The 14,336-nt window shown below is 35.8% G+C and overlaps 1 protein-coding gene across 6 annotated transcripts in view; it reads left to right on the forward strand.

Moving 5' to 3' along the window:
- The window catches only part of ADGRG6 (adhesion G protein-coupled receptor G6), a 138,033-nt gene extending 123,903 nt beyond the window's left edge, over positions 1–14,130 (forward strand). For 4 of the 6 annotated variants that reach the window (XM_077895299.1, XM_077895290.1, XM_077895315.1 and 1 more), the window contains 3 exons: positions 5,156–5,257; positions 5,917–6,069; positions 11,233–14,130. In XM_077895299.1, the coding sequence (XP_077751425.1) occupies positions 5,156–5,257; positions 5,917–6,069; positions 11,233–11,411 (434 nt within the window). In that variant the 3' untranslated portion in view covers positions 11,412–14,130. Of the gene's footprint in view, positions 1–5,155; positions 5,258–5,916; positions 6,070–8,680; positions 8,727–11,232 lie in introns of all 6 variants that reach the window. The other 2 variants (XM_077895318.1, XM_077895326.1) reach the window with 1 other exon arrangement.
- Positions 14,131–14,336: the final 206 nt, after the last annotated feature.

Consider the following 14,336-nt stretch of genomic DNA (forward strand, 5'->3'; position numbering starts at 1 on the left):
GGAACTAGCACTAGCCTGTCAGGATGAAGTAAAGGTTTTAATTCTGATTCAATCTTTACGCCCATTTCAGCTTCCAACTTTTATGGGCAATGTTCCCTATTCCCTGGTCAGTTAACTAAGGCTGTAAGTCAATATGAAGAGTAAAGGCCAATTATCCTGGTCCCTGGTCACAGCTGAAAGCCCTTCCCAGAAAGCTAGAAGAGCCTGTTTTTCCAGGTGGTATGGAGATATCCTTTGAGGGGCCATGTGGTTGATAGGAAGATTCTCAAAGGGAAAACATTTGCTAGAAAGAGAGCATAGATGAGGATGAGAAATCAAACGGATTCCCTTGGATGTCAGTGTAGAACTCTAAAGTTCTGTGATTTTAGTTCTGCTTCTGGCAGCAAGACCTATAAATAAATGAGAGGGGGGAAAACTCTTCAAAATTGAAGAGGGAATAGCCCTGTTTTCTCACTTTAGCCTCCAAGTTTCCTTGGCTCTCCTGCTGCATTTTCTCCTCCTCCTTCCTGAAGTGTTTAGAATTTCTTTCCATACTGAGTATGTGTGTCCTTCCAGATGCACATACCTACCACATTTCCCACAGCTGAACTGTACAAGGGATGTTTTGTCCTGTAAGGATTTTGGTATAATATTTATTGCCAGACTAATTTAAATTCACTTGAAAGGGCTAGTTACTATGAATAGTAAAATAACCTATTATGAGAATCCTATTCTGATTTAAAATGGAAATGTATCCAATGGCTAAAGTAAATCAGCATAATAACTCGGCACTTAAGTACATATTAATTCCTAAGAATTCTAATTTCTCATGCCTGTGGTTTAATTTTGTCTCATAGCATCACAGTTCATAATGGGGACACAGGGGGTGACCTTTCAATGCCTGCCATCACAGCAGTTTAGATGTTCAGATTTTAAATCTAATTTATATTCCAGTGTCTCTTGAACTTATTGGATGCCTATATATTTACTGGCACATATGGATGCTTAAAAATAGGCAATGTCATCTAATGCTGTGTAATTATAATTTAGAACAGCACTGCACAATCTAAAAAAAAATGTTTTATTAAGTCGGATTTATCTTTAACCTCCTCCTCTGTGATGGTGGTTAGCATCAGACTCTCAAAATAATGTACATTTTACCATTCCAGCAAGGTTGACAAAGTGAATCCCAGAACTGGTTTCTTCCCAGTGTCCTGAAAACACCAGCCATAACCTCTGAAGTATTTTTTCCTCTAGTAGATATGACATTTGTAAAAATTACTGAGTGTAAGACAAAGGAGATAACATCTGGCAACTTTCCCCTTCTGCCCTCAACTAAAAGAAAAGCATCGGCTCAGTGTGAGGCCCTGTAGTGAGTGATGCTTGGGAAGGAAAGTTTCTAATTGAAGTTCGTAGTCTCTCCCAGTTCTAACATGTGATTGTGTGAAACCCTGGCTTAAGAACACATGGCTACCTGTGTTTTCAGGTCTCGGACAAATACTCCCCAGAACAAATCCTGCAGATCTGTCCTGGTTCACAAAAACAGTAAACCTGAGGCAGGGGCTCTGCTCTCTCGAATGGCACTCTCCTTCATCTGTAACTTGTGTGGAACTCTCCTCAGGCTTTCATGCCCTCTGCTCCCTTAACTCAGAAACTGCCACCACCTCATTGAAGCCTCAAAGACTGTGTTAACCAATTCAGATTATGTACATGCCTTGGTTCTTCACACTATCAGTTATACTAAAAGGCATGTTTACCTATTAAAGGGATTCTGTGTGTCAGCAAACTGCATAGGGAATTGGGGTTGGAGAGGTGGTAGGAAAGTTCTGAAAAGCCATCAGATTTAGACAGTCTGAGGGTGAGGGCTGAACCCAGTTATGTCTCCCTATTCCCTGGGAAGGTGGACAGCTGGCAGGTGCTGACTCTAGGGTTTTGAATGTAAAGAAAAGCTTCTTCCTCCTCTGAGATTGGTCATGCCTGCGCCAGCCCAGTCTGTAAGCATGTCTCCTCCCTCTTGCCCCTCTGGCCCAACCCCGCTGTCCTCCTCCTGCCCACTGCATGGGCACTTTCAGGAGCTGTGTGTGTGTGTGTGTGTGTGTATTTGCTTTCTGAATGACTGAAATTTGATTCATATTTATTAGAGCTTTCTTTTAAAATTAGAACTTTCCTGCTCTGATATCATTTCAGACAAATAACTAGGTCACTAGGCTATATTTCCTTCACAAATCGCTTTAAGAATACAGTATTATTAGTAGTAAATAACATAACAAATGAAACAATAGTTTTACTTATATAAATTTATAGAAGATGATCTCATAAAAATAATAAATTGGTAAATATTACCGATTACCAGTATTACTTCACTTAGGTCATCATATGTTTTATTTATACCTCTTAGAGATATATGTGTTTGCATTTCCCAGGTGTTTTTAAATAGGCTAGCTATCTATTAAATCAGTGACCAGTGACCAGTGATAGCAATAGGAATTTATAGAGCACTTCCTAGGGGTCAGGCACTCACTGATGATCAAAGAAGTCAATCCCAGAGAAAGAGAATCCTTCTCTGAGGTCAGGGCCCATCCAGTAGCAATCCAGCATGCTTCTTTTCTAATAGTCCATAATGCAATTTATTCTGGAATAAAATTATGGGCATTTAGAGTTAAGATATTGAAACATAAAAACATATAAGTATAACCATAGACATATTTTCTCAGTTTAACTATACACCTCAAAAGAGAGTGCTTTCAATACTTTGCCCCACTTTTCCAGTTAGACACACACTACAATGTAATTTATAGTTTTCTTGATGAATACTCCATATTCGAAAAGGACAAATAAGTCAACGTCCTTAAATGTACTGTAATATTTTTTACTTTTATGTCTTCCCATGCTAGATGCTTCACCTCATGAAAGCAATGATCATCTACCTTGCTTACCTTTGAATATGCAGGTCCTAAATCAACAATTCCTCTTGTTTAACACTGCTTTGTAGTCACTGAATGAGTTACCCTTTTTAGAAACTTCCCTTGTCCCCTACCTAAAGCTTTCTTCAGGTTCAATTCAAGCCCTACATCCTCTAAAAGACCCTCCCTTATCTAGATACTCTGCTTAGTATAGTATATTATGTTGGCAGTACCTGGGCAACTAGCTTGTGTACTTTTTAGAAACTTTTGCCTTAAATATATTTTCATTATATTCTATGGCTCCTTAATTTGTATTCTACTCCAGTTTTTCATCCCTCGTCCCCAAATACCTTTGACACATTAGAATATATGTATAAGTATTCAGTTAACTCATGTAAATAGGTGAGCAGTTAATCATGCTTATTATTCATTCACTCAACATCCATGGAGTTCCTGCTTAGTTTCTGGTATCCTTCTGGAAAGGAGCAGTACAGCATTGGATGACAAACATCCCTGTGCTCTTGGAGCTTATTATCTCCTAGCAAAAGACTACCAGGTACTGATTAATGCTATGACAAAAGTACGTGTAAAGGTGTGACTAGAGCCAAAACATAAAATGAAATAAACAGTTGGGTATGGCCTCCTTGAGGAGTTAACAATCTAACACCAGAGTGACAGATAGGAGGCAGTTATGGAAAGATCAGAAAGAAGAGCCTTTGAAGTGGTATTGGGCAAGAATGAACTTGACATGTTGGTTTGAGGGTAGTGATGAAGAGGATGTCTATTTAGAACATTAGGGGTTTGAGGTGCTGCAAAAGTAGAGATACAGCCAATGAAGGTGCCCTATATGTAGTATAGTTGACATCCTGGTAGTGGTGGTGGCAAGAGAAGGGAATGGGGGCAAATGTATAAATTAGCATATCACACTCATAGAACATGACTAGAGGAAATGAGTACCTTCTGGGATAATCTAGCCATAGAAAATACAGAAAGCCAGGGGCTGCCTGAGTGGCATAGTCAATTAAGCATACAATTCTTGGTTTTGGCTCAGTTTACAATCTCAGGATCAAAAGATTGAACCCCTCACTGGCCTCTGTGCTCAGCATGGAGTCTGCTTGAAATTCTGTCTCCTTCTCCCTCTGCCCTGCATGCTTATGCTCTCTTTCTGTCAAATAAATAGAAAGTTTAATTTTATTTATTTGAGAGAACCTGACATCATGACCTGAGCCAAAGACAGATGCTTAGTTGACTGAGCCACCTAGGCAACCATAAATAAATAAATATTTAAAAAAGAAAGAAAGAAAGAAAGAAAAGAAAGAAAAGAAAAGAAAAGAAAAGAAAAGAAAAGAAAAGAAAAGAAAGAAAAGAAAAGAAAAGAAAGCCTCAACATTTAAAAGTAAAATGAGGAGGGGCATCTGAGTGGCTCAGTGTCTAACTCCAGACTTTGGCTCAGGTCTTGATATCAGGGTCATGATTTCAAGCTCTGTGTGGCATGGAGCCTAATTTAAAAAATTTAAAAAGAGGTGCCTGGGCAGCTCAGTCGGTTAAACATCTGCCTTTGGTTCAGGTCATGATCTCAGGGTCCGGGGATTGAGCTCCGCATGTCAAACTCTGTGCTCAGCAGGAGTCTGCTTAAGTCTGTCCCTCTCCTTTTGCCTCTACCACCACTCATGCTCTCTGTCACTCTCTAAATAAATAAAATCTTAAACTAAAGCAGCCCAAGTAGAGTCACATGAATTTGCTGATTTTTGGCCATTTTTGACCTGCAAAAAAAACATTTTTTTCTATGGCCCAAACTTACAATAATATGCATACATAAAATAGTTTAGAATACACAAACTGCAATAGAGCTTATAGATATTTTAAGTTTTCTTTTTTTTTCTAAGCTTTTTGAAATGCTTTCACAAAATTTTAATACAAACATAAGGGACATATTAAATGCCTCTTAAACTGAATATTGCCCATTTCAGCTTAATCTTTAGGTCAAGTCATAATAATTCCTGAACAGAACAGGCAAAGACAGAATCAGATCTGTGTAATTATTCAAGTTTTATTTGAGTCTTTGTATTCTGTTCTAATGGGTTAAAACATCTACTACATACTTCAAGATCCCTTAGGATGTTTGTTTCTTATGGACTCAGATGTTAAAAAACAAAACAAAATAAAACAATACCAAACCCCCCCCAAACTTAAAATGAACCCATATGTTTCACAAGATATATCTTTAAAAATATGTCTATTGGCTTAAATGTTTATATTTTCTTTTGTTCCAGGCTTATTTATATTTATTTTCCACTGTGCTATGAAGGAGAATGTTCAGAAACAGTGGAGGCGGCATCTCTGCTGTGGTAGATTTCGGTTAGCAGACAACTCAGGTAAAGGGTGATGTTGGTAATTGGTTTTTATACCTAAGAGTGGTCAGAAAGGTTTGTCATTTGGTCTTCCATTGTCAAAGTTTCCCACTGGTAGCAGATTGTAAAGATGCATGTGAAGATGCTTAGTTAGATGCTTAGTTAGTTAATAATCTAATACTTAGAGTATTAGATTATTAGGATTGAAAGAGATCTGAGGACTCTGGACCTGATCTTTCTGTTCTACAGAGAAGCATGAATTCCAGCCAGGTGAAGTTAGTTGTCCAAGGTTTTATGTCTAACTTAACAACTCAGATGTTCAGAGGTTCCACTATGCCACGTGCACCTTTCTACGCTCTTGAGGCCCTCAATCGCATTATGAGACAGACATTTTTCTCAGTACAAAAAAATACTTGAAGAATAGCATTACTTCTTTTGGCAGTGATTACTTCTCACCCTGACAAAATTAAAGTAGGATTTTAAACAATATGGGCAACAGGTCAAAGTTTGAAACTTATTTCTTCAGTTTATTATTCTTATGCCAATCTCTTCTCTGAGCCATTGCTAGCATGTAGAAAATGGAATGTTTGAGATAAATTACTTAAATAATGTGGTGATGGTTCTTCACAGTAGAACATAATGCCCCCTAAAATACATTCATGGAGAGATGTTATTTCTTTCAGACTGGAGCAAGACAGCTACCAATATCATCAAGAAAAGTTCCGATAATTTAGGAAAATCTTTGTCCTCAAGTTCCATTGGATCCAACTCAACATACCTTACATCCAAATCTAAATCCAGCTCTACCACTTACTTCAAAAGGAATAGCCACACTGGTGAGTCATTCTGGAGGTGTTAAAGGTGTTCTCTGGTCCATTTCTCATCTTTTTATTACAATTGGCATACTATGATGATTGAAGGATCACAGTGCCCATTAGGGTGCTTATATTAGATTTATGAAAATCAAAATCTATTTGAAGACCTTATCCAACTTTTGTGAATATTTTGTCTTTTTTTAAGTTTTATAACCAAAATTGAACATTTTGTGAACATTTTATCTTTGAGTTTTAAAACCAAAACTGAATCGACATAGCCATAATATTATTAGCTTTCAATATTACTGTAACTTCATTTGGTTCAAACCGTAGTTTTCTTTTCAAAAATATGATATTTAAAAAGTTATATTAAAAGAATATAGAAACTGAAGTTCAATTATTAATGCTACATATTTCCTATTTCATAACTTATTATAAATGTTCATTGGCAGATTGACATGGGAACAGGTAAAAACACCATCCAGGATGTCTTACATTTAAGACTTAAGTCCTTAACCATTGGAAGTGTTATTACCAATTGCTCTTTAAATCACTGATAAAAAATGATAGAATAGAGAGCATCATATTTGGAAAGTGGTACAGGATGGTGAGAAACACCATGTCTTTGTTCATCTTCTGGATCTTCATCATATTTACAGTGACCACAGGTTCTAACACTGAGCATGTGTATGAACAGTGCTGAAGACACTGTGGAAATAAAGATTCTTTTGCAGTACTTGATAGCCAGTGAGTGGTGTGGAACATTGCAATCTTTTAATAATTTAAAAGGAAAATAGCAGAATTGCTATTTTGAAATACTAATTATACCTCAAGGAAACAGCTGTCAACACTTTAACACCTAGCTCTTTCCTAACTAAAGATGTTTCTAAAAGGATAATGGAAATAATTTTGAATTTGTCTAGTTATTAAACATAAGCAGAGGTGAATGACACTGAAGATATTCATATTTGGCTTTTTGCAAATAGGGAGTGTGTTGTGTAATGTATCTGTAGATGTTCACATTGCAAATACTTAAATTTTATATGACTTTTATATATATTTGAATCCTACATGTCCCTGCTTACACCACCATCTGTACCTTGCCACTGGAATGGCCACTGCCTGAGAGTCAAGGTAGCGCTATGGAAAAATATTTGAGTGTTTATTATTTACAAAATTAATCAAAGAAATATCTGAAAACTTAGAGCAGCATAGTATAGCATTTCTAAGTTTCTTGGAGTAGAGGACATTTTTGAGAATCAAAAGAAGCTGTGGACTCTCTTCCAGGATAAGATGTAGCCTCTTAGTCCTGTACACAAACAGTTCTGTCTGAAGTTAAGAAGTCTGTGTATACCTTCTTTAAATACCTGTGTAAGAAAATTGATAACAGATGTATAATCTGAGATATATTTTTCTACCTAATTGGTAGTTCCCTGGCACAAAATGTTTTACTTATGATGAATGTATTTTTCACTTTATTTAATCCCCTCAAAATGAGATACTTATGTGATCATCTCAACAGATGCAGAAAAAGCATTTGACAAAATGAAATATCCTTTCATGATAAAAACAAAGTAGGTTTTAGCAGGAATATACTTCAACGTAATAAAGGCTATGTATGAAAAACCCACTGGTAACATCATGCTCAGTGGTGAAAACTGAGAGCTTTTCCTCCAAGATCAGGAATAAGACAAGGATGTGCACTCTCACCACTTTTATTCAACATAGTATTGGAAAACCTAGCCATAGCAATCAGACAAGAAAAAGAAAAGACATCTACACTGGTAAGGAAGAAATAAAACTTCCACTGTTTGCAGATGAAATATTATATTTAGAAAACCCTAAAGATTCCACCAAAAGACTACTAGAAATGATAAATGAATTAAATAAAATTGTAGGATACAAAATTAATATACTGGAATCTGTTGCATTTCTATACACTAACAATGAAGTAGAAGAAAGAGAAATTAAAACAATCCCATTTACAAGGAAAAAACTAGGTACTCATTTTGCCTCCCCTTCTAAAATGGAAATAGTTAGTGCATGGTACATCAATTGTGAATGAATAGGGATTAGACCAACCAAATCATTTGCCTCTTAACACCGCTGAGAATAGCTAGCCAGAGAAGTGCCACTATTGAAAGTGGAGAGAACGTAACAAGATAGATCATTTGTAACAGGGGCATTTTGGAAGTGTTAATGAAATATTTAGGCATATTAAGGTTCATGGGAAAATTGATCAAAAGATAAAAGGAAATACAGAAATGGAGGAGGTGCCAAAGAAAACCTTTGCTATTTCAAAGTATTGTGTATGTTTTTTTTGTTTCTGTTTTTTAAGGAATGCATTATTGTTTTTCTGTTTCTTATAACAAAACCTTTGGGGTTAAATGAGTTCTTGTCAACTAGCATAAGGATATAGTCAGCTATATGACATTATATCTGTGACATAGTAATTTATGCTTTCCAATCAACTGATACACAAATGATCTTTAGTTCCCTTGCCAGTTCTCAATGGGACTGCTGGTGTACTTGGGTCCCTTAAAGTATGCAAAAAGTCACTACATATCATCATAGATATCTAGTTGGTTTATTTCTTGGAATTGATCTAGAAATTCATATGTTTATGGTGTAGATAATGTCTTCTAAGAGCATTCCTTCAGCAAAAGTGGACCATTCAGGTAAACTTTTATTACTTTTTTGAATGCATGAATTTTTTGCAAGGTAATAAAAGAATATTTGCATGGAATAAACTAAGACTCTTGCTGCACCAGCAAAATTGCTTGTTCTTTACAATACTTCTCAGCTAGCACAATGACATTCCTGCATTGAGCTGGAATTTCTGAAATTTCAAATGGTTGTGTGCTGTGCTGGCTCTTCTCTGCATGGGGGTGTCTGCAAGCTGCTCCTTCTAGGAAATGTACCATGCGCTGGAGTTAATGGGTCACATATCAGGTAAAATATTGAAAAAAAAAAACAGTACTTGAGAAGTCTGTTATAGAAGGGAGTGAAATTCTTTACTTTTCCACTGCTCTTATGAATTACTGGATATGTCATGGTACATTCATAGAAGTCATAAAAGAGACATTGTCAATTCCAAGCCTGCTTTTTGAAGATTTTTATCTGCTTGATATTTTAGCATAGGTCAAATAATAGTTCATTTCCCTAGCCCCTGGTTTTCAAACTTGTAGCTATAATCAAAATCTATATTGTTAATGATGTAATATCTAACCAGAGGACTGGAAATAGCATATATGTTGAAATACAGCCCTTGTTCAGAATTCTACTTTATTGACTAAGAAGATCCAGAAAATTGGACCACATATTTGGAAAGAAGCTAGTCAAAATCTCTAAAAGGCACATGTCACTGGAAGTTGTCAATGAAGCAGAATGAGTGTATCCTTGAAGCTTCTTTGAGGATATGTGGATTTTCTAAAAACATCCAGAACAAGTTATTTGTTACTAATGTTTAAATCAATAGAGAAATCGCCAATAGAAAACCAATGGCTAGTGAATATATGAACTGAAGGAGGCACAGAATCAGCTTGCTGAGAGCTCAGTGGGGAGGGGCATTTCTATGGTGACTCCCTAAGCCTTTTTTTTTTTTTTTTTTTTTTTTTTTTTACCAGTCCTGGGATATAATTACTCTGCCATGCTTCAATCTGCCATTCTTCCCATGAACCATCTATTTTCTTCCTTTAGTATGGGGTGAACACACCATTTCCTCATTTAGCCTTCATATTATTTAGTCTCCCCCTTCAACACAAGACAGTAGTTGAACAATCTGAGTCATTTCCAAAGACGACAGATATAGTGATGATGGCTTTTACCAATTACTGATGGATTTTTCATGTTATGTCACATACTGGGTACAACTTACTTAAAGCATAAAAATGCCTGCAAAGAACACTCGAAACTTGGAGCGATGATTCCTAGAAGTAATTTTTCATGATACATTTTTTTGCCTCTTCCACAGTAAATAGAGAAGATACAATGTAGGGAACCGAATAAGTTGTAGGAGGTCACATTTGCTCCTTCATTGGTGTGAAATCTCTGTTACTTTTAGGATAGAATTTTTCCCCAGAATGTGTTGGGAAGGGGAAGAGAATCAATACTAATAAGATATTCATAAGGTACATGAAGATAGCCATATGTATTTGTGGATAATAGAGCTAATAATGTGAGTTTCAGACTACTATCAGAATCAATTTTAGCAGGGTTTTGGATCTAGGGAAATAATATTTAAATACATGATATTAAGCATTAAATTACTAAATTGTATTCCCGAAACTAATATTACATTGTGTGTTAACTAACTGGAATTAAAATAAAAACATAAATAAATAAATAAATAAATAAATAAGAAATTCAGAACAGATGTATTTAGCAGTCCTTTATTACTATCAATTGTTCTGATATTATTGCTGTCAGCAATAACATCATTCTGAGGCTGTAACATAGATAATAAAAACACATGCTTACAATATTTGATAATTTTGATTTCTATAATTTAAAAATAATTAAAAGATACCTGTTTGTATCTTCCATTCATTTTAGAAGTTAAAAACTATGGTAAAATGTGTTCAAAATACCCTTTCATGTTTATTTTCATTCACTTCATTCTCCAAAATCTCTTAGGTTATATGTTATAAAAATTTTTATTATGAAAAGTGGCAAACATAAAAAGCAGAGAGGATGGTGTAATGAGGCCTCTTGTACCTATCAACTCATGGTCACCTACCCATTTTCCCCTCCTTGTATTATTTTGAAATCATATCTTAGACTTTAAACATTTCTTGCATAGATGTTTTGGCATCTTTTACTTTATTTGCTATATATTCTGTCCCTGCTTCTTTTGAGTTACTTGTCACATATATTTTTGTGGCAATTTTCTGGTTATTCTCTTCATTGACTCTTTAAAAAATATTACTTAACAGGAACATTTCTTGAAACAAATTCCAACACACATTACTAGAAGGCAAGTTAGCATTCATTCGTGCATAGGAATGTACTTTGAAGATGAAAAGCAGGAAATTGTAGTGCTACCTACTACCTAACTTTAGAAAGAACCAGGGCTTCATTTCCTTTGTGTATTTCTTTAATGTGCAAAATAGTATCCAGTTTGATGGCCCTTAGGCATGTCCCCTGCTCATCTTGCAGCCTAATTTCTGATATCATTTCTTGCAGACAATACTTCCATGGACAAATCCTCATCAAAATTGACCCATGCTGATGGAGAACAAACTTCAATCATCCCTGTCCACCAGGTCATTGATAAGGTCAAGGGTTACTGCAATGCTCATTCAGATAACTTCTATAAAAATATCATCATGTCAGACACCTTCAGCCATAGCACAAAGTTTTAACGTGTTTAGTATACAAAAGAATCAGTCTGCGGAAACATGAAGACCTGCAAGCAGTGAAAACCATGACTAGCTCACGTGAATGTGCTATGATCTAGGTAACTGTATGTACATGTATGAGGAATGTATTTTGTTAAGAAGGCTTTTGTGAATTTTTTTTTTAAATCTGTTTTTTCAGTGTATTTCTTCCATGGGGAAGTTTTGATCATCACTAAAACTTTAGTACTGAGAGCAACATGACCCAGTAGCCACAGGGGATATGATTTTTTAAAATATATGATTGGATCAGACTAATGAGAATTCAAGGAGGTGGGGGATATTAATGGACAGGGAGAGGCAGAGCTAGGACAAGCATTGTTTAGCACTCATTCACGCCCCACTGTTAGGTTTTGGTATAGCCATTTGCTATATCATCTTTCTCAACAATTTAAAACATAGGAATTGTCATAACTATTTAGATGACCACAAGTCCCTTCTCAGTGCTAGTTTCTATGAATGCAGTAGCATTTCTTTTTCCATAAATTTTCAACCACAGATGCAAAAGAATGCTTAATGTCTGACCCAAAGATTAGAAAGGAATTCTCTCTTATTATACTGTATGTTTAACCTTCAGATATCAATATTGCTTAAGAAAGAATTTCCAATATTTTGACCCTGTTAATACGAGGCCCTGTAAGTTTGTACTGTTTCAGCCATCCTACTCAAGATACAAGGTTTAAGCATCATCATTAATTAGAATTTAACCCATACATTTGATGAAGTAAAATGTTGAGATTCCATTAGTGTGGATTTCCCACTACTTGTTGAAGAATAAATCCCTTAGACCTCCCGTTTCGCTCCTCTACCATCTGTTGAGCCCACAGACTTATGAGATGAATGAGGTTTTCCATTAGGCATACTGTGCATAATAGTCTCTCCCTTTTAGAAGAACAATCATTGAGACTCTATAGCCCTTTCCTTGCTCTAGAGACTTTAAGTCATCTCCATTTGCACAATTGGAAAGCCTCTTACTTCCTTTTTAAGTGTCTTGTTCCAAAGAATATAAACTGAGAAATATGGGTGACTTGTCATAATCAAAATAATTTATAAACACGTGAGGCTGCAATTGCTAGTCTAAAAACTATTTGTATTAAGTCCTCTGATTATAAAAAGCCAGAGGAGGTCTGGCAAGATAGATGGTGTGTTATTTATGGATTAGGTTTCTGCATAGAAGGCATGCATATTAAGAAGTTTACCTAATTTTCAAACTACCATAAGTGATGTGCATGCTTGTGAATGTAGTGGAGATGACATTTAAATTATTCTTAAATGATAGAGTTGTATCTAGGTCCTTAGAAATCGGTCTGAGTACATGTTGTACCTTTACCTGTACTCTGGGTTATCTGAGAAGTATCAGGTTCTGGGAGATAGTAGCCTAAGTGACAAAAAGATAAGACATTCTGGCAGCATCAGTCTGCTTAAAGGCAGAAGCCAGAACTGAGCACCTGGCAACCTTTTTCTCCACTCAAAAAGCAGGTAGCTCTCAGTCTGAGACCTAGAAGAGCTTTCAAGCTATGCAGCATCCCGGGGCCTCTCACCTTTTGCTGATCTTCGGTCATGAAGCTATTTGGCAGACTTGAATGGATGACGAGATAATATGGTGGTGGATTTTTATGACTATTTCATTTTGCAGCAGCCTGGAACAGTCCTGGGAGACATGAGCATTGCTCAGCTTTCACTTTCATAGTGTATATAGTAGGAAAGGAGAGTAAATCTCAAGGTCACTAAAATTCGCTACAGTAGAGCCAAATCCTTTTCTATAGCCATATTAATAACAGGCTCTTATTCTGGCAGAGGTTGCATGTAGATGAAAATTAATCTTAGTCACTGAATCTTCATATACTTTGCCCCCAGCCTTAGAGATTCATGAGAGAATTTCATTAGCTCTCTAATGTGAAATTTCTACCCAAAGCGCATATTTAGTTAATAGTATTGACGAGATAACTTCCAAAATGGCTTTCATTTCTACTCCTATTCAATCAGATCTGGGAAAACATTTTCTTTTTTTCACCACTGACAACAATGTCAACTCCACTTTTGAAATTTCCAGTAATCAGGTAAGGTGAAATGAAGAAACAGCTGAATAAAAACATTTGTAGATGGATTTAAAAGCCTGAGCCAGATCCACCCTCAGCTCCAAGCATGGGCTTCTCTCACCTTCATTGGGTTCCTTCAAAAAAGAATTGCAGGAATTTAGCTATAGAGCCAAAATTTAGTTTAGCCTAACCTTGAGAATGATAGCAGATCATATTCCCTGTTTTTTTTTTTCTTCTTCTTGGTCCTTTTTTAAAACTACATTGTGTTAGCCTAGGATCCTGAGATATGTCTCTTCCTGTCATCATTCCCTGCATTGTGAAGCTTTTCTTTGTCCATTGTTGGCATAGACTCTTTTGTACATATTTATTTATTTGTGTTTATAAATGCCAGCTTGTTTCATATCTTAGCTCTATATTGCCTGGATTTGTTATTTTAATTAACTTTCTGTCAGAGAGACTGTATATATTTTTTCCTAAATACTTTGTGAAATAGTTTTCTGTAGCAATATCTTTGAATATGATGAATAAAAGTGACTGTGAGTGCAAATTAGAATTAGTAGTAAGAAGCTACTATAGCTGATTTGCCATTTTACTTAAATGGAAAATGTTTTTCAAATAAATACTTACGTTGTTCGTGTTCCAAATTATTCAATTCCTTTATGAGTGAGTGTTTTTATTTCTGACTCTTGAATAGGAAAAGATCCTTTGACAACTGGAAAATAACTTGCCACCAATTAAGCTAGTGACATGGTGCTACTTTGCCAAAACACTAAGAATGAATATATTACAAAGATCCAGCTCACTAGGAATTAATGCATTTTGAAGTTCTTGGATTTTCTTAAAATGACTGATG

The sequence above is a fragment of the Canis aureus genome, chromosome 1 (genome assembly GCF_053574225.1).
Source record: "Canis aureus isolate CA01 chromosome 1, VMU_Caureus_v.1.0, whole genome shotgun sequence".
Lineage (NCBI taxonomy): Eukaryota > Metazoa > Chordata > Mammalia > Carnivora > Canidae > Canis > Canis aureus.